Genomic DNA, 25861 nt, shown 5'->3' with positions numbered 1-25861 from the left:
CGTTGTGCCAAACTGTGTGAGGCAACGTTCGTGGAATGTGTGTGCGTAAGTGTTGCGTGTCCGGGCAGGTTTGGTGGGGCTGTTGCGGAAAACATTATGTTGATTTTCCGTACATTTTCCTGCTCGCGAGAACCACTCCACTACGGTCCGGCTTTATCGTTTGAGCGTTGATCCGCTGGAAACGGGTGGATTTAGGAGCGGGCGTACCGGTTCGCGCAGAATGTTGCTTAATCTTGCACGAAGATTTGTTCGCCGTGTTTTCTTTTTACCCCTCCCTCAGTTACTCATTATCTGCTGCCACATATATTTCAGTAGCAATAAAGCGGCCCAGCGCCGGTCGAGAATTTGTTGTTGTGCCGGTCGAGCCGGAATCAGTCGGAACCGGAACCGGGATGTGATAAAATCACGAACAAAACCCATCCCCACCCGGAATGTCCCCAGCGCTCCACTGTTTTCGTACATTATTTTTGTTGTTTTTTTCACCCCACCCTGGCCTAGAGGTAATTATTGTTCAATTATTCCCGTTGCTAAATGGCCGCGAGCGAGCGCATCGAGCGAGGGGCGTGCTGCTTGGGAGGGATGCAAAAGCGGAAGCGGATTAAAGTGACAACGAATAAGTTTTGTCCAACGCCACAGATCCCGGTCCGGGTCGGTACAGGACACACCGGTGTGCGGCGGCTCGGGTTGATTTATGTCGTCCGCCATTACTGCGAAGAGTTACAGGGCCGAAGGGCCGGTTTGCGCTTATCGGGTGCCGCTCGTGGTGCCCCCCGGAAGTCCAGGGCGGTCCCAGTGGACTATTAGTATACACCTGAGGGAACAAATGGAGTGAAAGGGGGGGGGGGTTTGGGAGCAGCCTCAATCAGTGAAGACAGTGGGAAAGCTAAAAGTAAACACGAAATAAAGGAGCACACAAAAAAAACATTATAAACACACAACTGTGTGCACAAACACACATACACACACGCGCGCGCCTCTACCATTGTGTGGGGTTGGAAGGGGAGAAGCAGGGGCAGTCGACCTGATCATTAGTTTATTGGGGTCGGTTCGCGATAGGATCGGCCGGCGGGCCTGTAAATTGTAATTAACTATCGCTGTTACACCATTTTATGGGCAATCATCATTGACTAACATTTGTTTTCCTTTGCATACTGATATGGCTGTGGTGCTGTTTTTTATATTATTTTTAATACTGCCACGCTTCCTAGAGGTACCGGTGGTTTCCCCCACACACCACCCATGTAGTAGGTTACGTTTTATGCTTGTGGTTCCAGTTGTTTCGCTCACGCGCATTTTTTGCCTTTATTTCGCTTTAAGTTTTGCTCTCTCTCTCTCCCTACGCTAGTTGCGTGCCGCGTGGGGTTGGGAAAATTGTCCTCAATTTGTTTTTGTGTGTGTGTGTGTGTGTGTGTGTGTGTGTGTGTGTGTGTGTGTGTGTGTGTGTGTTCTTTTCAGGATGTTTATGGCACATTTTTGAGACTACAATAAGCGACGGAATGGGGTGAATTGTGGCTCCACCAACGCCGAGCACTAATTTGAATTCAGTGCAGTGCGTTACTTTCCAATCAAGATTCGCGCCCCATGATGATGATGTTACGCGTGCCCCCCCCCCCCCCCCCCCGCTCCTCCCGAAATGCCATTTAAAATGGCTCAATTATGGTGCGGGCGTGGTATTGTAATTGAAGTGGGTGGATTTAGTGCGTGGTAGGAATTTACCTTCACAGCAATATTTTGCACCTAGCGGAAGAGAATTCCGTTCGTTTAAGGATGCACCGTTTTATCGTAAAATACGGGACTTACGCGTGTTTTATAGCCGTGATCGCGTGCCAAATCCCCGCAGAAAACGTGGCATTTACAAATTATCTAGCCGCACCTAAAAGCGGGCTGCTTTACCTCTTTTACCCTTTTTCATCGCGCAAAACGGCGACCGAAGTTTTGAGTACATTTGCCACATTTCCATAATCTTCCATCCGGGGTAGCCCACGGTGGCGAGATGACACCAGCTTCGACTTCATTAGTGACGAGCTTCAGGTTCAGGAATAAATTAAATAATATCGTGTCGACCGACCCCGATTCGGCATCCTGCGTACTTCTTTTGATCGTTTCATCGGCTCCTATGCTAGACGCGGTTTACGTTTACGCTGCGAAACTTTTTCACGCCCGAAAAAGAGGATTCTGGTCACAGTGTTGGGCAAAACGCGTTTGTTCCTTCGTTCGTGAATTAAAATTTGATTGTGGTGACTGTGGTGTCGGTGTGTGTGTCACCGTAAAATGGGAAGAGAACGAAAATTAGGAAGCAGACAAACATTTTCCGTTTACTTTCATTGTGTGGTGGGTTTGTTGCAAATTAAGGGGCACGGGTTTGGTTCAAACGAATTTTCCTAATCGATTCCGCCCAACAAACGCTCGATTGCGTAAATTAAATTACGGCGCATCGAACAAAAAAACACGCCCCATTTCGTTGACTGTGGAGCGAATGGAGGAACTGATTTTACTGTCGAAATGCTGAATACCCGAATTGAAACGGAAAATTTTCAACGCACGATAAGTTCTGCTGCGACAAAATCGTGCCACAAACTTAACGATCCAGAGGAGACAAACCGAACCGAATCGGGTTGAGCTATTTCCGGGCAAATGGGGCAAGCAGAACCGAAATTTTAACGTACATTTTGAGGTGAAATTTTCAAAACACACAAAGTTGCACAAGGTTATGTTCCACTTCCACCAAGCGCTCAATGCCGAACGAACGAACCCCAGTTTCCTCGAACTCTACTCGCTGCGGTGGGTCCGAGAAACATTGGAATGCGTGTTTTGACTGGCCTCATCAACACAACATAGACCCCCTGCACCATCAGTCCACTACCACTCTGTGTCCTGGATACTATGGGCAGACAATTTATTTCGCCAAACCCTCCATCCTCCATCACCCGGGATGGCAAAGGCGACCCGATGTCACCCGTCACCCGTCACCCGGGGAAGGAGGGTTCGGATAGGAGCTTTATCAAATATGGATAAATCAATTAACATAATAGCAGCAGCATGTTGGATGCTTTTCAATTAATGCTATGAATTTTCAACTCCAATAACCGTCCGAACCGATTAGCCGACAGGTTTTGACGATCCGACGGCCACACGGGAAATGAGCCGGGATTTGCGAGCATTGCAGCACTGAATGTATATTAAGCATTCATGCATTCATTCAGTGTTTAGCAATTGGTTGGGAAACTAGCTCAACCGTGCACGGAGATGAATCTTAAACAACTCGATAGCGAAGCGGGAGAAAACGGCCAAGCGGCGAGAGTCTTGATGTGGACATTAAGAGGAAAATTGAAATATGGGGCTCCACGGTTGAATCCACTCAATTAGGAATGTAGTTTGTAAACACTTTATAGCCACAGCCCGGTAAATACGTTTGGTTGTCACAAAATGCGCTGCTTAGGTCCTCTTTAGGCTTCTAATCGGTCCTAGGACTCCCGCTTGAGCCTTAAATGCATTAAAGCCTTTCTATTAACAAATCACGTTTGCCTAAAATGAAAATAGTTCTTATCCTTTTAACAGTCACTTCTTTCTCTCCCGACCAACCGTGACCAATTGCAGCCTGACACTTTCACTTGTGTGAAGAAGTGCATCAATTATACTGCTTCACTTTAAGAAGAAGAAAAAAACATACAAACACAAACCTCTCACTCTACAAGAACAATCCTTAGCAGGCCGAGAACATTCATCTTATGTAGCAAGCGACCGTCAATGAACCGTCCACACGTGAGCGCTTACGCACGCTGCAAACAAACAAACACACACACAGACGTGTCCGCACTATAGCAACACACCACTTACGGCAACGCACGTGCGATTATCCTTCAGCACGCACCGACACCCTTTAAATGGCGCCCTGGGATTGGGGCGATATCCCTTTTACCCGCACACTTTCCTTCGCGCTAATTAGTAGGGGAACGCGACATCTATTTCCACGCACACGGCAACGAGCCTCACACCCGTTGCGCTGCTGTCCACGCAAGCTCCATTTACACCACTCCAGCGGGAAATAAGGGCTGGAGAAACTGACAACCTCAAAAAAATGGCTAAAAGTTATCCTCAACAGAATTTGAAATTTAAATTCTTTGCCGTTATTTACTGCTCCAAGGGAGTAGCACCACACACGTGTTTATATGTATGTGTGTGTGAGAGAGAGGCACACTGGGAAACAGCATTGTAAATAGTGCCATCGTACACTCCACACGTTTGCTGGGTCGTACGCTACCTCTTAGAGCACGGTATGAGTACGGAAAAAGGCGCCGTACGGTCTAGAGGACTAGCGGCTAAACCAGCCGCCAAGCCACTCCACTCACCGGTAGCGGCTCTATTATGAGCTAGATGAGCGCTTTGTCACCGCTGTGCCGATTAAAAATTTAATTAAACTCATAAATTAAACATTGCATAGAGATACGGCCGCAGATACGCACATTAATTATTTATGCGCAAACTTTCGGGCGGAGATGAAACGCTCCAACACACAGTGCCGCTCTCGTACGGCGTTGGTACGGTGCAATGGTACCTGGGGCCTGTACCCCGGTACACGGGGTTGTAGGGAGTGCGATCTGCGATCAGCTTAAAATGCATCGAAATGAAGTAAGCGCGAGTAGGGCAGCACTGGCAAGTGGCTTAATTGTATATTCATATTGTGGTTTTTAATTGGTAGAGCATATTTTGGAGCAGGGAGTACGCCGACCACACTTTATGTGAGATAGTTGTCACGCTTTTTTGATTTTCATGAAGAAATAACTATGCACAACAGCATACCTGTCATAAAGGCTATAAAGTGGTACATTGTGGCACAGGCAGTTGAGCTTTTTGAAATGTAAGGATTCTACGTGACGTATTTTCAACAATATACAATCAGTTTTATCCTTCTAGTACTGTGCATAATACCATAAATTGTTGATAGTTGAAGTTGAATGAAATGCTATTACACGCAGTACTACTTATTCGGCGCTATAACCACTTTGCGGTCTTGGCCTGCCTCAGGAGTCCCCGAAACCGCTCACGGTCTCGCGCCTTCATCTGCCAGTCTGTTATCCCGACTTTAATGGCGGACGCCTCCACGCCATCTTGCCACCTCAATTTGGGCCTACCACGCCTCCTCTGTCCTTGTGGACGGCCTATAAAGACTTTACGGGCTGGGTCGTCCGTTTCCATGCGTACCACATGGCCAGCCCACCGGAGCCTGGCGAGCTTGATACGCTGTACGACAGTGAGGTCGCCGTACATCTCGTATAGCTTATCATTATAGCGGCACCTCCATTGTCCTTCCACACATACGTGACCAAGTATCCTTCTGAGCATCTTCTTCTAGAATGCGGCTAAGAGGATTTCGTCAGATTTGGACAGTGTCCATGTCTCAGAGGCGTATGTGAGTACCGGAACTATATAGGTACTATATAGTCCCAGCTTCGTCCGTCGCGACAGGTTCTTTGAGGTGAACTGATTTTTGAGGCTGTAGGATGACCGGTTGGCAGCCAGCATCCTTGCGCGCAACTCAGCTTCCATGCTGTTGTCGTTGCTGACCTTTGACCCAAGATAGGTGAATTGTGGGACGACTTCAAAAGTGCGTTCACCTATCCGCACGTCACGCCTACGTAGATTCTGATTATTTATTGGTAAGCCCGCTGATGTTGCCACCATCAGTTTGGTCTTTGCCTCGTTTATCTGCAATCCGAGGCTCCCTGCCGCCTGCTCGATCCCTTGGTAGGCTTCTGCTACATAGGAGAGCCGTAGACCAATGATGTCTATATCATCAGCGTGTGCCAGGATCTGGGTTGACTTATAGAAAATGGTTCCCGTAATCTCCACCCTCGAGTCGCGGATGGCCCTCTCTAGCGCCAGGTTGAATAGGAGACAGGCAAGCCCGTCCCCCTGGCGCAGACCTTTGGTGGTAGCAAAAGATTACACGCAGTAGTTGTCTGTAAATAATGAGTTCACAAATTATTAAACAGGCAAAAACCGCTGAAAGCTTAAATATTTATCAAAAAAAATGTAAACAAATGATTCGAAACTGTTTCCAAAAAGTCGTCAATTACCCCGTCACACTCACTGCAGACGTTCAATGGGTGCATGCGTCCTTAACACAAAAGTTGCAAAAATTAATGCTCATTTTAAACTTTCAACCAATTAAACTCCATGACACTTTCTTCCCTTCCGGTCAGCCAGAAGTATCAAATAATTGTGCTCCCCGCACTGTACCTTCTCGTTCGGCCACTGCACTACTAATTGCACCGCGTCCATTAACAATGCGTCAACGTGACAACTAGCCCCAACCGGCTGTCAAGCGCGAAAGCAGTCAGCAGTGAGCACACAAAGCGTTTGCCGCGGTTTGCCACAGCACTTTCGGGGCAGCACTTGGTGGTGGGCCATTTTTCATTTTCCTCCCTCCAGCTTTACACACCACCGTCCCTTGTGCGGCAGCATGGCGCTCACTTCTCCAAAATGGTTGTTTATTTGCGCTCTTTTTCTCTGATTGAGCGTACACTGTGGGTGCGTGGCGGAGGGGAAGGGATGAGGGGCAGACTTCCGACCTCTTTTTTTTTGGGGCTGTTGTTATTCTGTACGCTCAATGGTAGTAACGATGAAACAAATGAACACCGTATTCGTATTCCTACTGGCTGTTCGCTCACTTTCACCTAAGCCAATTCCGAAGGCCAATGCTGACGTCAACGGGTGCCCTTTGCCTATCCTCCAACCTTCCGGAGCACAACCGGAAGCGACACCCGTCGCACACCTTTTGCACCTGTTTGTCCACCGTCCCCCTGCACGCTGGAAATGGAGTTACACAATAGAAATTCGGTGCGGTGGCTGCAACAAAGGCTACCCCATCACCGCCATCATTGGGTATTGCGATTTTGGGGTTTTGTGCACCCCCCTACACCACCCCGCCTGCTCCTGCCAGGATGTGGCAGATCCGGAGGCCCCCCCCCCCCTTCAGGTGCGCCCTCACCCCAAAAACCGTTCCGTTTCCTGCCGGGCCCAAGCCGTGAGGTCTTGAGTGTAATTAATCACATCGGTGCTACCTGCTTCAATGGGAGGGGGAAAGCATTCACCGGCACCTCGCACTCGCTTGTGACTCTTGCGCCGGCAGCACACAATGAGAAAAGATTGAGCGAAGTGAGGAAAAAGTAAGACATCCTTACTCATGCTCCTTCTGATTTCTTCATAGCAACAACAGCAAAAAAAACCCTCCCCAACTGAAAGGACGACAGCAAAGATTTTGTACCAGATTTCTCGGAACGATGGACTCTCTGACCTCTTGTCCGCTTCATCCCGTTGTTCCGGTTTTTTTTTGTCTTTGTCCGCTTTTGAGGTGTGAGACGACCAGGACCAAAGCGCTGCGAGCTGCTAAAAATTGAATACTCACGTAAGCAGAAATTAATGAATTCCATTACTCTTCACTTGACGCTCTCGCTCGTGTTCTCTCTTTCTCTATGACGTTTCGTTTAACCCGAAACACGGACCGGACCGGAGACCTGGGCATCCTCCGTCAACGGTATGACAAGTTAACGACTTCCGGTTGAGGTGCGGTCCTTTTATTTCTCCCCCCCATTTTGACCCACGGCTTTTGACGTTCGATGATTTTCGGACAGCGGCGCACACTTGGCAACCCGCCGTTTCGCATCAACGAAGAAGTGGGAGACCCCTTGTAGCAATGACGAATCAAGCATGAAAATAATAAATCGTTAGACAGATCGATGTGCGTCTATGCTCGGGATGGAGGGGGATTATCACGGCTTAGTTTCCTACCATTTGTATGCCCCTTTTTGCTTTGGAATATTTCCCACTTCGTTTCTGTTAGATAACTTTAACACTGTTTAGTAGTATTGTTGAAGAGTTTCTAGGTAGATGAAGATTTTTTCTTTACAAAAAATTCCCGAACACCATTAGCTACGGCGAAAGTTACCATAATAAAGTTAATGTGAAAGGATAACATAAATTTAACACCCAACCTGGCACAGAAGGCCGTAAAAGGCGGTCGGTAAAGTCGGCAGAGGAAGAAAAAGCTCGTAAAAATAAAACAGGCTTTAAATTTCGCTCGCAAACTAGCAAAAGAACAAAATTAAGTTTTCCACTGTACCGACCCGTTGTGGAAGAAATGAGAAAGATAGAGGGAAATAGGGAGAGCGAACAAAAGGCAAAATTCAAGAAGCACACTTCCAACAGCAGACATGCGAAGGCAACACACACACTCCGGAGTTCCTCATCGACCCAGGATGGATGGTCCGGGGGGGGGGGGGGGGAGGGGTAGGGATGATGAAGCAGAGGGTGCACCAAAGCACAGGCAGCACAAAGCGAGATAAGAGTTTTGCAGCTGTCACCTGTCAGTGACAACGGAGGACGGCGGACAACTGAAACGATACTTATCGTGCGCCAGGAAGTATGCAATTACCCGCAACGAGTCACCGGAGATAACCTCCGTAGAAAATTGTCACCTCTTTTGCAACCCGGGCACATTGGTTCTTCCTTTATCTTCTTCTTCTTTTTTTTTTGCTCGTCATTTCAGCATCTCGGATGCGCTATCGTCATGCTAATGTACGTGTACCGTGCTTAATGCTGTGTTGAGTGAAATGGCAATGGGACCCTTCCTCCTCGCCAAGTGTAGGAATGAGCTGGGAATGGCAATTGTGAGCAAATATTTTCCCCAATTGAACCGTTTGGCCCCGCTGGTGGAATGTCTTTCACCATGAGGGAAGCCGGAACACTGCCGAGCACATCAGCACATTGCAAAAAGAAAAAGAAAAAGAAAAGCAGTACAAAACAATAGTTGAACGATTAGAATACAAACTTCGATAGCTTTGTTCTACGGTGTTTGCGTGCTATCCACTCCTTCCTCCTGAAGAACACCCTTCCCAATGGAGAGGGAAAGATGGAGAGGGGAAACCCGTTTTGCGCCCGGGTTGCATCTCAATCGAAAAGTTTTCGATTAGAAATTGAAACAACGAAAGAAAGCAAAAAAGATCGTACGAACAAACACGGCTCAGAATCTCGGGACTGCTCACTTTTTAAAAGTTTCAAGTTGCATGCCACCCTCCCCCCCCCCCCCACCTTCCCTCCTCCTTCTTGCTGGTCCGCGCACAGGCTAAACTGTCCTTTGGGGGGTCTCGATAGCGCGCCACGTGAGAAGCGGATGATATTAATTTTCTCAACCCGTTGCTCCTTCTTTTTTTCCCTTTTTCCTCGGGAGGGAGGCCAGTGTTTCACATTCCGGCTGCTCGGTACCTGATAACAGATCGAACACGGCGAGAAACAAGAGAGAGAAAGATAGCAGTGCTTTCTCGCAGGGCACATTAATTACTGCTCAGGGATTTAGCACGAACATTAGCTCGGATGTTCGCCCCAGTTTTGCCCACTGGCGGTACAGTTGTTTCCTCGATTAAAGTAACTTCCTCCAGCGGCCCTAACCGATGGTAAATGGGGACCGCTTTCTTGAGTGTACCTCCACCCATAGCACCACCAGGAAGGTTCAACTGTCCAGGGTCTGAGGGGGGGAGGGGTTTCTTTTTATCTTTTCCAGCACTTTTGCTCTCCCAACCTGACGCACCCGAACCACTGCCACCGGATGGTCGCTTCCACCGGATGTCTTGCTACCGGATGGCCCGGGGACCGTGTGTTTCTTTTTTTCCTCCCCTACAGCTCTTGGTCCTGATTTGTGTTGCATTGATTTTCGTTTGTTTTGTTTGCTTTGTTTCCCCGGTGTGGTGCGTCCCAGTGGACTCCTCTGCCACGCTCGCCCATCGGGACCGGTAGGGGGAGACATTGAGACAGTCCCGCATCGGCATTCTTTTGTGTGCAATGGATTGGGTGGGTTTGCTTCTGGGTTTTCCAGCCCTCTAAGAGAAGCGAGCTCAGACGATCGGACATGCTCAATGGAGGGAATACATTTTTCAAAATAATCTCTACCACACACACACACACACGCAAGCGGTCAATGTCACCATTGGAGATGAGATAGGCAAGCGAGATTCGCTCACGTAATTAGCAATGCTCGCGTATCAATCAGTTTGCTTTAGCTTTGCCTTCCTTCTTCGCTATGCTGCGAGCTTGTTCCTTGCTCCCGATGGGAGAACGGAAAATGGCACAATAATCGGTACCGGCGTGTTTTTGTTGTGCTGTGAAAAGTTCCGGTGGCAAAGTTCCGGTCCGCACAGCTATCAATCAATTGACAAAAGGCGCGATGATTTTAGCCAACTGCCAGAGCAGCGTCATCGTACGGGAAAAGACATGAAACAGATACGAAAAAGGAGCGATCGTCGGGTGGCCGGACTGTTCAAATAGCGCCTATTGGCGCTTGTTCTTTTTCTTTGATGCCAATCAGTGATTGTTGTCTATTGAAGCTGTGATTTCTCATTCGAGGGATGTACAAGCGTAACCGAAGCATTTATATATAGAGACGTTTTGCTGAACGGTTTTGGATGTATGTTTTGTTTTCTTTGGTGCGATACGATAATCGATTGGTAGTAGAGGTTGCTTTTGTTCCACCATTGTTCATTCGTATCATTCGTGTTTACTGATTTAGTGGACATAAATTGCTCCAGCAAATCATATAGAAGATTTATAAATAGAAAAAAAGAGCGCCGAGAGAGAATGGCAATTGTTTTAATTGACATTAATTTTTCAAACTTCTGAGCTCAACCCTCAAAATGATCAAATCGATGCCCAAATTTATGCACAAAATCACAGCTTTAAAAGCCAACCATAATTGACCTTCGTATGCAAAAAAAAGCGAGCCAATCTGCAGCTGTATCGAACCGCTCGTAAAACAGAAACGCAGCCGGCAAAACAGGAAAACACAATTTCCTGCTCTTGGTTTTCGCCACTTATCATACCCCGCCACCAGCAGGGGTAGCGCTTCCGAAGGCCTAACGCTTTCCGAAATTAAAACACACACATAAAAAAGCGAACATCCTTACGCCTCAAGAGCAACCACATTAAAATATCAAACCATCGCGAACAGCAAACAAGCAAAAGCTCGCGGGATTTCTTATCGTAAAAGCAATCCATGGAGCATCAGAGGGGGGATTAATGGTCAATAGCGAACGCCTCAACCCTCCACCATTGGTTTCGCTCTCATCCCGCTTGAGCAGGGGAATAGAGCAAATAAACGAACAACAAAAAATATAGGCCTGTCCCGAAAGTGCACACAAAAGACCACCGCAAGGGCATAATATCGAAGCGTCACACTTTGGTTCGCGTATTTTTTGCTCCTGCCCCTGGCCTGGTGCGTAAGAAAAGTGAGATTTAACACCAAAGGCGCTTTTATGGATGGGAGCAGAGTGGTAGCAAAAAATAAAGAAACCATACCGGCTTCTACCTTGTAACCACATGCCTTTAAGCAGAAAGCTGCCGATGGACCCATCCCTGGACAGGGTTGAACTGTTTTTAAACCCGTTGCGCGATTTAATGCCTTTTTTTGTGATGAGCATGACGAAGCAATGTCGAAGTAGGCGAGTTTCCACTGTTCGCCTTTTCTTTTTCCTCGTTGCTGTTTTGGTTATGATTATGATTTTTTGTTTGTCGTTACTGCCTACCGTTGCTCCCTTACCGAACAGTTATGCCCGATAAGCAAACCTTACCCCTATCCCCCTACCAATCATATCCCGCACTGTAGCGCGAGAAAGCAGAAGGATTTACAAAAAATCTTTCTCCCTTTCAAAACTGTTTTATTTTGTGATGAAATTGTAAGACGACCGTCGCTTGAAAGATGAACATTTTTGACAGTCTTTTGCACTTCGATCAACCGCGAATGGCAGGGGATTGGTGGCCTGGTCCCTGTTGGGTGTTAATAAAAAAAACGAAATAGAAGTTGTTTCCCTTTTTTAACATGTCTGCTGCTTTTCCATTTTTTTGTTGTTGTCTGCCTTTCCCATTCGCTCGCACAAACCCATTGTGTGTCCAACGGCTCGTGGCCGATTTTCTTGCCGTGTGGATGTTTATAATTACATTTTCATGTTTCATTCAACCTGTTTTCACCATTAAAGGGAATCTTAAGTAGGGTTCGAAACCCGAAAAGGGTTTTCTTCCCGCGTGGTAAAAACCTATGCACGGCAATAGAAACCAGGGCGGGAGGAGCGTTAGGAAGGAGGAGCGGGATGAGAATGGCAGGGATCAGATTGTGAAATTCTATAAAATAATATTTGGTTTGCAGACGCCATCGTCAGGAGGTTTTGAGGTTTCGTTTTAATGACGTTGATCTAAAATGCGCTTTTTTGTTCGCTCCTTTCCTCTCGTTACAGGATTTTTAAACTGCAATACCAACACACTGCAATCGCTGGCCCAGCTACATGGTAAGTAAAATGGGGATTCATTTTCTTTTTTTCATTTTAAACCATTTTTCGCCCCCTTCCATAAACTGCTCAATACACATATAAAGCAGCATTCAATCCCATATAGAAGATAGAAAAATGCAATCCTCTCAATGCATTGCGCTTCCACAATCACCAAATAATAAATATATGTATTACTCTCCCACCAATCCTTCTCCCACACACTGTTGTGTGTGATTTTTTTTTTTTCATTTAAAATCATAAACATTCATATTCATGCGGCACACATTACCGTTCACCACTCCCAGTATCGCTTAATACGCAGGTCGTTTTTGTGCGCGTATCTGCGCGCCACGCCACCGACGATTGCTTTAACAGCGTGCAACGTCATCAAATTGTTTATTAACCACGCAATTGCCAACGCAAAGCGCTAATCGAGTGGAACTTTCTTTATGGTCAATAAATGTAAACACTGAAGCGCACACGCCAACACACGACCCCGCATGTGTGTGTGTGTGCGTGTGTGTCGTAAAAATAAGGCTTCATAATTACGCCTGCAAAGCTGCCATCATATGCAAACGAGCTGACTGCTGACGTGCGAATGGGATGGATTGTGGCAAAGGGCGAAGGCAAAAAGTTCATACTAACACACACAAACACACGCGCGTGCGTGACAGTTACAGCATAAATGCGTGACGTTCGTTTGAACGGGAAACGCTCGGCTTGCTGCGTTGACTGCGCTCAAGTCAAGTTCATCGCAGCCTTCTCTCCCTCCCAAGCACACCGAGCTGTCCGTCAGCGGTGGCAAAGTGATTGCAATGAGTAGGCACTGGAACTGTGCTTCCGGCTGGAAGGAAATGGCTCCGTGAGTATGGTAGCCCTGTCCCGCCACGTGGAGCATGTTAAAAGTATGCAAATTAGTCCATTAACACACCACCTGAACGGTAAGCCCGTGCGAGCGTGTGTGCCACATACACACTGCGCCCCAACAAATGGCCAAAATGGAGGGGGCATGCAGGGCACAATCCACAAGACATCCTCTTGAAATGGCAATTGAAGAACGATTTTGTCTGCCACATACCGCACAGCCAGTGTGCACTTCCCCCACACCGCCCTGTAGAAGCGAAGGGAGAAGAAAATGTTTCGATAAACTTAATTAAAAGTCATCCAACGTTTTGGTGCAGGCAGTTGGCCGTTCCCCGTAAGTTCCCGGCTGCCAGCTTCCCCTTATTACCGTACACTAATGCCCTTGCTTGCCCCTCCCTAATCCCGGACATAAGCAGCATAAAACGAGAATACTGCAAAATAAACACTTTTTGACGACTGGCGCGCGATTCCTTCCACAACCCCTCCACAACCGGGCCATGATGTGCGGTGTCGAAATGTTCACCGATCCGTGACCGTGGTCGGGATGGAGGGAAAAATTAAAAATCTCTTCCAACCAGATCCCTTGCCCTTTGCACCTGCCCCTCTTACTCCTATACTTACACTCCAACTCGGGAAGGGTGGGAAACAAAAAGTTGGCTCCTTCGGCTCGTTGAACCCCTTCGTCCCTCCCTCGTGTGTTTGGTGGTAACATTTTCAATTCCACAAATTGCCCATCACATTCAGGCAAGTGAGTTTGGGTTTTTTTTTTTTTGACAATCAGGAAAAAGAGGAAAAAAGGGCAAAATTGTTGGAAAACAAGAACACAAACTCATCTCATCAGTCCACCCCCCTCGCCCCCTTCCTGGGAAACCGTTGTCGATGCCGATGTTAACGGAAATGAATATGTTTTTGTGCCTCGGCCACGCCACGCCAGGGTGTACCGGGGGTGCGGTGTTGCGTGCGGGGAAAGCGCACGAGAAACAAAAAAATAATGAAGGAAAAATGTTTCTAAACGGGAGAGGAGGGGGGGGTAGGAAGGGGGCAGCTTTTATGTATGAAATAACCCGGGATACGAAGCCATCTCTCGCAAAGCGTTCGGAATGTGTCATCGTGCTGAACCTCTGGCGAGGGACGAACCATTTACATGTTCATAATTTTTATTGTTATTATTACTGTTATTGGCCTCACCTGTCTTTTTCCCCCCGCAGGTTGCGGAACAGGCGCTCCTGCGGGAAAGGAACCGGGTGGAACCGGCGTTTGTATCCTCCCATGGTCGATTCCCTCCCCAAACCGCCGGTTTGCCATTTTGCTGAGTTTTGCAGAAGCAATAAAAGAAAAGTACGCTTAAATTATGATACTACACGAACACGTGTACGCTTTGAGCGCAGGCGGCGGGCCGCAGGCATGCTTCCTCGCGCTCTGTCCTCCTGTGTGGAATGAGTGTTAATCGACAAACTGTTTTACAGGAATGTTATTGTACCCGCGCTTGTGGAGAGAAAGTGTTTCAAGGGGTGGTCAAAAACACGGCTGTAATGTTTGTAGTGGACGGCAACGGTAGAGCTGTGTTACACACAGAGGAACGCTTGAGACGTTACATCATTTCATTAAAACCCCCCTTTAAAGAATCAAACAACACATTAAAGCATAAGGTAGGACACATTCTCGAAATTACGGTTGTTATTTGAAGATGAAATAACGTAACGTTGTGACGCATTTTTGGTAGCATTGCAAGTGCGTACTTAGTAGCGCTTGTATTGTGTTGACGGTTTTTCCACCATCAAACGGTAACCGGCGCATTGAAGATTCCTGGACAAGCTTTACATCCTCGTTAAGTAATTTATGAGGAAAAGCGTTTATCTTTGAGCGAACAATGTTGCAATGTAACGTTTGCTAGCTTAATTCCAGGTATAGCCAGCGTTTGCCAGCTGAGACGGTTTTTGTAGAACGATAATTCCACACATCTGTCACAGGAGGGTATGAGAGCACATCTGTATATTGGTGATGTCTGTGCTAAGAACACTGATGAATAATGCTCTTTACACAGAACATAGAAGCAAAGAACGAATTGAAACAACTCAATCCGATGACATTCCATGGTCTTCGTTCATCAATAAACACGGAGTTCTTGTTGTGTTCGTACAGACAAGGGTTCTGCTGGGTTTTCCTTAGACGGTGCTCTATCTGCTATCGAACAAACAAAACACGCTTTGATCGGTACTCTATCATCTATCGAAGAAGAGCGATATTTGCCATTGCCTAGATACACCGGTTACTTTCATTTATTTAATGAGTATCCTGCTTAGTTATAGGTACGTTTATGTGATTTTGACAAACGCTACGATCGTTCCCGATTTTGATCGAGCTTGGGAAAGTTTGGGCTGAATGTTTGAAAACAAAAACAAACATGTTAGGATCACCTTAAAGCGTTCCCTTATCATTAAAAAACGAATAAAGGTAGAGTGCAAACATCAGTTCACTTATAGCTTGATAGAGGAAACAAGCCATTGCAGCAACTTGCACAACCTTATACATTTGTTGAAATGGAGCAGAATTGGATTAAACCCATGATTTTCAACAATTAAATAGAAATGTGAACCTCACATCAATTACTCTACCATTTGGTTCTCTTGCTTCTACCAACAATGCAAACAAACTTTCAGCCACATTATTCGATTGTGCTGAAACATGTTTTTCAATGCGCGCAGTGGCAACACTGGAAGCAAACCTAAATACATCGGTACAGCAAAACATTCCCGGGAACACCCTCCACTTTCCATCTCGACCGAACGGATATTCCATTGTCGTGATTTCCGCACAAAAAAAAAAACGATGGCTAAGGACAGGCAGGTTGCAATAAAATCAACCATTCAAAAGCTGTTTTCCTCCCAGCTGTGCACAGGTAGACCAAAAAGTGGTTACGAAGCAAGACCTAGCTAGCTAGTCCAGAAGCACCCGAGGACGGGATGAAGCATCCCCTACCTCCCCCAAGTGGTTAGTGCCGTGTGGGACAGAGCAAAAGGCTTACGTCACGTGCATTCTCCACCCCCCCCCCCCCCCAACTGAAGTCCTGCCTTTGAAAGGTGTGGTGAAGGAAGCAACCGTCGCTCACCAATTGTTATTGGACGCACGTGTTCCGCATTTTACGCAAAAAGATGTAAATCTTGCTCAATGTGTGTGTGTGTGTGTGTGCTCACACGCACGCACGCAAGGAAGGATGAGCCTCGGCCTTAAACTCCCACTGCGCCCGTGTGGGTGACATTTGTGCTTGTGTCTTGTGGGCAAGGCAAGGCACACTATTTCCGGCTTTGGAGTTCGGAGGCGTAATCAAATTTTGGTTTGACCGCACAACCGGTTCTTGCGGAACGCTGCAACGCTGGAAGTAAAAAAAAAAATCAACAGGAGAGAAACCATGTGTGCCGTTCTCTACACGTCGTAAAGTGAACACGTCCGAGTCAAGTTGGTTGTGGGGAGGGGGGGGGGGAGGGGGAGTAGGCGTGTGCGAGGAAATGTTCGTTCTATTTCCTGCATTATTTCCGCATCCGACCTGTGACATCGGAGCATGTGTGTTGAATTGTAACCATTTCCTTATTCTCACACACGCACACACACACTACACGTTTTAATGGCATACGCAAGAGCGTCCCGATTGGTTGCCCCTGAACACATTGAACAGAAAGAGGGTGAGACGGTTTAAAGCTCAAAAAGCAGCTCCAAAACTCAATTTATCACTGACCGTTTATCTGAAACTGAAACCGTTCCGATGGAATATGAAGCGGAAAATTTCACATGTAATTTAACGCAAAATGAGATAATCCAACGCAACGGTTTGGAGCGCTATGTGTGTGTGTGTGTGTGTGTGACACACTCTCTCTATCTCGCTCTCGCTTTTAGTATGTTCTTGTACAAACATCTCAAGCACCGGGTGTCATGCTTTCAAAGATTTCCCGGTTGCGAAAACGACCTCATAAAGGTATCGACCATTGATTGATCTGTTTCCGGCCATTTGATGGCAGCAGGATGTGGTCCTTAGCACACATATTGCCGGCACACTTACAAACACAAACAGATAAACACACACACAGTGGTAGTACTAGTAGTAGTAAGAGTACGTTCTTCATGGCTCATTTCGCAAGCAGCACTTAGCACCAATATGTCACCCGTAAGACGCTGAGCGTCTCGATATTTATCGACCGACCCGCAATCCCCCGCAAGCCCTACTTTACAGCGTGTGCTCGTTGATCTCAAAACCAAACCATACCAAAAAGGGCCACCGAAACAAGCGGCGAAAAGCGCAAACGTGTCAGGGATTATAAAACTGGACCACCAGAGTTCGGGTTTCCGGTTTCCGAGTAAGAGGATGCTCCCTGCCTGTCACGCCACACACCCGATCATCATCCGTCCGATCCGATTGGTATCATTGTAACGGCAAACGAGCAACAAAAAGAGACCAGAAAGATACAGAAGGAAAAAAAAAACACACATTTCCCGTCTTTCCCGGCAAAAAAGTAAAACATTGACAGTATTTCCGATTTCGAGCGAAGATTATGATGCTGCAACATCGGGAACACCGCGGTGTTGGTGTATTCGCACGTGGACACACGGGTGCGCTACCAAGGACATCGGCTTGGGACGAACACCCGAGACAAGCTGCTCCTGTTTTTTCCCTGAGTTTTGTTTCACCAAGATCGAAGAAAATCGATTCGATCGCCTGTTTGGTGGTAGTCTTCCTCTTCGCTGTCCACACAAATGGTTTGTGGGTAGTGGACCTGATGTGAAATAAAGTACGAATCAGTGGGTAAATCTGCACGGATGAAACTCGTTACGGACTGCTCCGTGGATGGGCATTAGGGGGAGAGAGGACGTGAGCTACGATGAATGGCGCTAAGCAACGAAACAGCGGTCAGGCAGCAGCAGCATCGGATATTTTATTGCATTTGCTGATTGTCGGGTTGAATGGCGCGGACGGAAGTGTTCATAAGGTAAAAGTTATTGCTCACAATCAGTCGACCGTGTGCTGCGTGCGGGAGGGTTTGAAGAAGGGTAGATGGTAGATTTGGGGGGGTGGGGGCTTGGGGTTGGCAGATTTGAACATTGTCTATTTCAATTTTATACTTCAATTTCATGTGTTTGATGTCGTTGTGCTGTTGGTGTTGTTTGGAGCGTTGTTCTTATGAAATTTGAATCACGGGTGGTTGGGTGTTTTGTTTTCTTGCTGTCTTTTGGCAAATTGTTACATTCTAGCTCAACGGCCGTTGTCGAAGCCGATTGATATTTGGTTGGCAGCATTGACTAATAATGGTGTTCCATTACAGTGACACGAAACAGAAATCATAACGATGTTTTGATGGTTGTTTTTGACTTTCTTCCTATTTTTTGTTTTGCAAAATACTGTATCATTTTTCAAAGTAAAAATATTGTAATGTTACGTTTTTGGGTCTACTGCTCTGACGTGGGTCGTTCAGTTTGATTGCCATTACTGTAGATTCTATAGCAATAATATTTCCTGAAATATTTACTAAGCTGCCAAACACTGCCCGGTGGAATTATTACATAAAACAGCATTAATCTAACAGGTTAAATAAACTGAGGGCTTTTGTTCAGTATCTAATGACTAGAGTAATTCTTGGGATTCAGCTCCTTCTTTTCGACAAAAAGACTGACAAAAACACGTAACTGTACTGTTAACCCTTACTATAAACGGGTTGTTTTGAACGGGAATCGAACAACGTCCAACATAGTCAGAACATCAAAAGCTTTGCCCAATTTATGTATAATACCCTGGCTTTTGAATAAACATCAGTGTTCGTCAATCGTTGTTTTACTTTATTTTTTCATCGCTCCAGATTATGAAAAAGTGACAAAAGCTCTAGAAAGCAGCAAAAGCTCGCAAAAAGAGTCATGTTACTTACTGTGGCCTTTCGCCTAATGATTTTCCATTTCATTTGATTTCATTATTATTAAATTCATTAATCTACCATTAAAGCTTAACATTAGCCAATGGCATGACTGTTTCTACGTGGACATGCCGATCTGTACAGGCGTTTGAGGCTTAATTCAGTTTCACGCAGCCGGATAATCAGTCCTTGCTGCGGGAGGACGGTCCATTCTAGACATGAACCAACTAAGCGCATGGTCTGAAGTCCTGCGAGTTGACGATTATACCACGGCATGGCCCATTTAATATTTATATTTCTTGATCTAAATTCGTACGTTCGATTCTTCTTCTATGGCTCAACAACCGTTGTCGGTCAAGGCCTGCCTTCACCCACTTGTGGGCTTGACTTTCTGTGACTAATTGGTTCCCCCCCATAGCAGGATAGTCAGTATGGCGGCACGGTCTATTTGGGGATTGAACCCATGACGGGAATGTTGTTAAGTCGTACGAGTTGTCGACTGTACTATATAGACCGGCTACGTTCGATTATATAAATATAATCTAAACTACAACAAAACGAATAATAATTTCAGTAATACAATATTAACGACAATAATACACATAAAACGTAAGTAAAGCACCATTAAAAGGTGTGTTTTGTCAGCTATAAACTAAACGGATTTTTCAGTCGTGTTGATTTGAATCTATAGTCTTAGCCAATGCCAATGCCTGCTTGCCACATAGTCTTCTTGCTTGTTGCCTTGTACCCAATACCTTGCAATATTGCGTGACCTTCTTTGCTCTTCCATAGTACTGAGATATGGTTTTAGGTTAAGTGGTTTCAATTTGATTCTGCATGAGCTTGGACGATATTCAAAGGTCAATTCAAACAATTCTACAGCTTCCATTAGTAGATGTTGGCCGTGTACTTCTTACCAAAGGACACGTTTTTTTTTACTATTAATGATCAGACAGCAGCCTTTTAGTGTGAAAAGCATAGCACTGCGTATCAAATTTTGATTTATTTCATTTTAGCCCTCTATTGCTTTGCGTTTTTTTAAAGCTCCTCTTTCTCAAAGCACCTCCTATTGTAGTACTGAATCTCACCTCTTAACCATGAACAGATTGTAAAATCTGTTACTATGTTCGTACTGAAGCAACCTAAGGCCTCCTTTCAGCGCTGCTCCAGCAATTGTCGGCTGACGAGCTTGTGTTGTCGACTTGACGAGCTTTAATCGGACACAAAATTGTACAAATAATGGCGCTGACGGGCAATAAACCTAAAGCAAAGCACCCACCCCCTCCAAATCCGGCAGCATTTGTCAAACATTTAGCCGAGCGGTGGTCTGCCTTTACTGTCCGTACATACCTATTTTCCAACTCCCAACCCTTGCTACAGCAACGGACGGGCAAATTATATGCCATGAGCTATCAAAACTACATCTCCCCTGAGATAAAGCAAATGTGGATAATCTAGTCCGTGGCATGGTACATTGTAGCAGAATGAACAGCAAAAAAAAAGAAACAAAACCATTTCTGGCATCGGACCAGGGACGTAAGCTGTCAAATCGCTACCCGTAACACCCGAAGCGACCGAACCGCCCGCCCGGACGACTGGCCCACTCTGATGCGCTAATTTCCATCACTGAACATCCTCCAGGGACGGACGGTACACATCGGAGACTGTCCCTGTCCGAACTGACTGGCCGAGTCGCCCCTTCTGCCTCCCGATAACACGCTACCCTTTTCGGCTTCCTTGGTTGTTCCCGGGTCTGTGTCTGTGTGCCAGTAAAATAAATGGTTCATGAATCACGATCGCTGCTCGGACGCTCGCACGACCGGTTCTGCCGGTGGGAGAATAAATCCATCACATTTGCTAACTGCCATTAATCATTCCTCATTTGTAGGCCCTGCGCATGTGAGTGGGTGGGGATGTGTGCGGCTACAGTTGGCCAGAGGCCACACCGCCTACCCGAGTGCCGTTACCAGACTAGCAGGCCCTGACGGGACCGGAACCGGAGAGGAATGCGTCAAAAGTGACACACGTAAAAATGGACCCCCAGTTTTGACCTTCCTGCCTTTGTGCTCTCACAGCCAGCTGATACTCGTCTGTCTCGTTTCGGGATTTGTTCTCAATTCAGAGAGGAGAAACGTACGAAATCGTGTGCATAAAATTGTACTTCTTTTTGTCACACACTGTGTTTTATGTTGGATGGAAATTGGGAAAAAAATCCCCTTTCTCTCCCACCCCCACAGCAGCAAACAGCTCAATAAACTCCCTTTTGCCTGGATAGCAGCAAACCCATTCCCCACTTCACAAATCATGCAAAACTCGTAAAACTTGCGATAAACAACTAAACCGATAAGAAGCGGCGGCAGTGGATAATAGTAAGGGAAGGGGAAAAGGAAGAAAACAGTAACCAATTTCCAATTACTCTTCTGTTGTGGAACTACCTTTCTAGGGTGGTTCTCCCCCCCCCCCTCCCCCCTCTCGTTCTCTTCCTATCCACCAACCCCCGAGGGGATTTGGAGCGTTTGCCAACCAAACCGACAATCGATCGGTCTCCCGAGCTCGGTAGCTTTAGGCCATTGTTCATTATTTATTAGCCTCCTGGTGGGTCCTGGTGTGCAAAACATGCCCCCCTCTTTTTCCCTCTCATATCTCTCCCAACTTCCTCCACGAAACAAAAGTGAAAGGGCACCGGACAGAGTACGCAAAAGTCAAGGAAGCAAAGTGTAAGAATTTAAAGGGGCTGCCGCCCGGCCCAGCCGCCATCTTTGCAAAACTGTTTAAATATTCATGATCTAAAGTTATTCAATTACTTCCTTTGCGAGAGAGAATAAAAAAGAGTTCTCCTCCCTTGGCCGAAAGGGTAAGTGTTTTTACATGCCCGTCCGCGCGCGCGCGTGTGTGTGTGTGTCTAGTCCTTTTGGCTAGTACGAATTGGCCACGAGTGGCAATGAAAGAAACTCTACCCCTTCCGAGGGCGTAAGTGCACACACCCTGACCGGACAATAGGGAAAAACAAACTCTCTTTCCCCGGTTTTGCCCTAATCTTTTCTGCTTCCCCCTCATCCCTAGCGAACGGCGTCAGTGTAAGGGAACCGGACAAAAGCAAAGCACTGACAACAACAGCAAAAAAGCATCCCTCGGGGGGCCAACCTCCACAGCGTTTCACTCCCCACCACGGGTGCTATGTTGTAGCAAAACTTGTTCCTAATTAATGCGATAATAAAATTGAATGGAATTAAATTCGTAAGCATTAGCTATCTTGCCACTCGCCTGCTTGGCCACTTGCTTCGGCGTGACTTTTGGCCCTGCCCATCTCCAGAATCAGCAAAGTTCATGTCCTGAGGGCAGAGAGAGAGAGGGGAGGTTTAGCGAAAGTTTTCCCTCATTTCCCATTGTTTCGGGGGTTTGGTTTGGATTTTTCTTCGCTGTTTGTTGTTTGGTTCTTTTTTTTCTCCGCTCCACACTGACCAAACGCGCGCGACCATTCGGCAACGATTCGCCCGGAGTGTGATCTGTAAGGTGAGTGGTTTTTTGTTGTCTTCTCCTTCTCGATTGGACTTTTTTCCCTCCCCCCAAAACCAGCAATATAAAGTGGTCAGCATCAGTGGTGACACACACAGAGAGAGGTAAAAGCACTCGGAGTGAAGGCACAACTTACACACTGCACCATTGGCCATTTGCCATTCGGTTGTCGGTTCATTTGGCACCCGGGCGGGCTGGGGCACTATCAATGCTATTCAAATGAGTTTGAGTGTTTTTATGTCTATTCCAGTTTCGTCCACGTCCACTCCGGCAACACAGCAACGACCTGAGTGTGCTCTTTGACCTTTTTAAAATTCAGACTTTTTTTTTTTCAACAGCATTTTGTGAACAGAAAAAGCTGCTCCAAAGTAGCGCGAAAGTAGCGTGAGAAACCATTGCCGAGCGAACCTACTTGGGCGAAACCTGCGATGACCACTTTGAAGTGGAAGAAAAACAAAGCCAAACTCGGGACAGGATGTTTTAGCAGAAGCACAACGCTATCGGACACAGTTTCTCTCTCTTCCTGTACTCCCGGCTGTGACCAGGGGAGTGTTGTTGTGCTGTAGAAACAAAATACACCGACGCAAAAAGAAGATGCGAACGCTCCCATAGCTTTAACCGGTAATCCTCGAGCGGTAATAACCATTAACGCGAATCTTCTCACCCAGCGCAAAAGGGAAGCGTCTTTATGCTTTCACCTTAAGGAAAGGGGGGGGGGGGGGGAGTAGAAGGAAGACAGAAAGCTCTTTATGAACTTGAAGCTTGAAAACAATTTTCCCTTTCAGTGGGACCGGGACACACTCTCATACTGCTCGCACACTTTCTCTCGCCCCGCATGAAGTGAATTTCCGTGCAAGTGTGGACACTCTACACTACCACTTTCTTCCCTCTCTCTCTCTCTTTCGTAGTGTAAACTGGAAGATGGTCGAACTGGAAAATCTGACAAAAACACAAACATGTTTATTACCGTAACTTTGGCCACTTTTCTATGAAATGTTTAGCACTTGCTGCTGCTGTTGCTGCTTGTGTGCTTATGCTCGTGAGCGTGAGCATTGCTTCATGGTGCGAATGGGGCGAGGCCGAACCCCGGGATCGTTTTGTGCAAAAGTTTAAACAGCAATCATCATCGTCACCCCCATTGGCAAATGATTATTTAGCGTGCAAATGAAGCCGCATCGGGTCCGGGCCCATTTGGCGTGGTGGTTCCACCAACCCTACCTACGGCTTAAGTTTGTTTGTACAGTCACTCGAGTGCTGTTCGTTTTTTACTATAAACGAAGCGTTTTAAACAAAAAAGAACATAAACCAGGCGTAGATGCAAGCGAAAGAGAATGTATTTGTAATTCAATCATACCAGATTTGTAGAGGACGATTTAGGTGGCGCTCTGGGACCAATCGAACGAGACAAACAAACACGACTCTGTTCGATAGGTGCTCTGTCAGCTGTTCGATGTCGTACAGATCTGTCATGATGCACTGCAATACGCCTATCTTTTCATCTCGAAAATTAAGCATTTTCATAGTTTAAATGAATATATCCATCTGCAGGGGGAAGACTCAACATATAATTTACTAGTTATTCACATCAATCTATATATATAAAAATCTCGTGTCACGGTGTTTGTCGCGAGCAAACTCCGAAACGGCTGGATCATTTTCAACGAAACTTTGCACACACCTTATGGTGGTATGAGAATAGGTTTTAAGACTCACATCATTTTCAGAAGTTGCACTAAACTTAATTTCTTAGCAATTTTCTAACTCCCATACACAGGACATCATTGTTGTTGTTGTATACAGCACTTTGACAGTCGGTCCGAAGCGCGGTTTACACTCGGTGTAAGGTGCGGTTTACACTCGCTGTGAAATGCCTAGCGGTTTACGATGCTGTCACAAATATCCATAATGACAAAACAGAGATGGAGTACTTTAGTTTGGGAATAATGAATTAAAAAATACATGCTATTTCGCTTTGTCCTGTTTGCTGTTTGATGTTCCAAAACGAACAAATATGCTTGCTTTAATAATTGTAACATAAACATGTTTGGTTACTGATGTTAAACTCGCAAGTGTAAACAACATTTTTCGTTATGGTGTTTTTTTTTTTCGGTCTGCCCGGCTGCGGTCTTACCCGAGGTCAAACGATGTCTGTTTGCGGTTTGGACTTACGAACATCGTGTTTTTCGCATGGACAATTATATGTGGCATGTTCTCGCGTGGGTAAACCTTCCAATCTATACATACTAGCTAAAGACAGATTAACCAAAAATATCGTCCATTCATTAGCGCTTCGAGATTTGCATTAGAGATTCATAGTAGTTATATGTGTGTGACAAGTATGTAATTATTTGCATGTAAATAAATCAATCTACGTAATTCTACACTGTTTTACTGTTCCAAATTATGTTCTTAAACATATTATTTGAGTAATTAACGACAATGACATCAATGAAAACAAATAAAATGAATAAATAATTAAATGTGAATTTAAACACCTATATTTGCAACTTAAGGGACTGGCAGACGAAGGCGCGAGACCGTGAGCGGTTTCGGACACTCCTGAGGCAGGCCAAGACCGCAAAGCGGTTGTAGTGCCGGATAAGTAATTTGCAGCTTCAAATACTTAATCGGCAACTAATAAAATGTGGGGTAAAACTAGGTTTACCGGGCCAGCTAGTAAAAACATAAAAATCATTCAAATTTGATATTGAAAAATGTAAACAAACGTCCATGCCAAAACACATACAGTGCATACACATGCATTATGTACACGTAATAGTTTTATACGTTTCAAACATGTATATTTGATGTTACAATTGAATGTGAAGCATTGCAATAATTATTGATAGCTATTTTAAATATTTTGCACGCAATTTTAAGAAGTAAAAGAGACAAACTATGTAAACAAACTTAAAAATGTCCCAAATTGAATTCTATCCACTGTAGCTGTGAAGCTTTTGACAGTCAAGGTACTCACAGCACAGGTGGGTATCGAACATCACAGACAGAATCAACTGACATGTTCGATTCGACGTTTGTCTTGTTTGTTTGTTTGTGTCTGACAGTGCACCTCCATATGATTATATGGGTTTATTCGTGTCGGATGTCGTGTTCGATTGCTGCTAGAGCGCCGCCTTAACTGTTGCTATAGGAAACTGCGAACAGGATTGCCAATTTGAGCATACATCATTCAATAACCATGGCAACACCATACACAAATAAGAGGGACACAGATTTCAGAGGTTTTCCAAATTAAAGGAACAAAAATGTACTGGA

General features: G+C 45.9%; 1 protein-coding gene across 6 annotated transcripts in view; it reads left to right on the top strand.

The window, feature by feature from the left end:
• Positions 1–25861, top strand: part of LOC120949572 (cytoplasmic polyadenylation element-binding protein 3) — a 254263-nt gene that overhangs the window by 106665 nt on the left and 121737 nt on the right. For all 6 annotated transcript variants that reach the window (XM_040366962.2, XM_040366955.2, XM_040366954.2 and 3 more), the window contains one exon: positions 12279–12329. In XM_040366962.2, the coding sequence (XP_040222896.2) occupies positions 12279–12329 (51 nt within the window). The remainder of the gene's footprint in view (positions 1–12278; positions 12330–25861) is intronic.

The sequence above is a fragment of the Anopheles coluzzii genome, chromosome 2 (genome assembly GCF_943734685.1).
Source record: "Anopheles coluzzii chromosome 2, AcolN3, whole genome shotgun sequence".
NCBI lineage: Eukaryota > Metazoa > Arthropoda > Insecta > Diptera > Culicidae > Anopheles > Anopheles coluzzii.
This window is presented reverse-complemented; position numbering and strand designations above follow the sequence as displayed.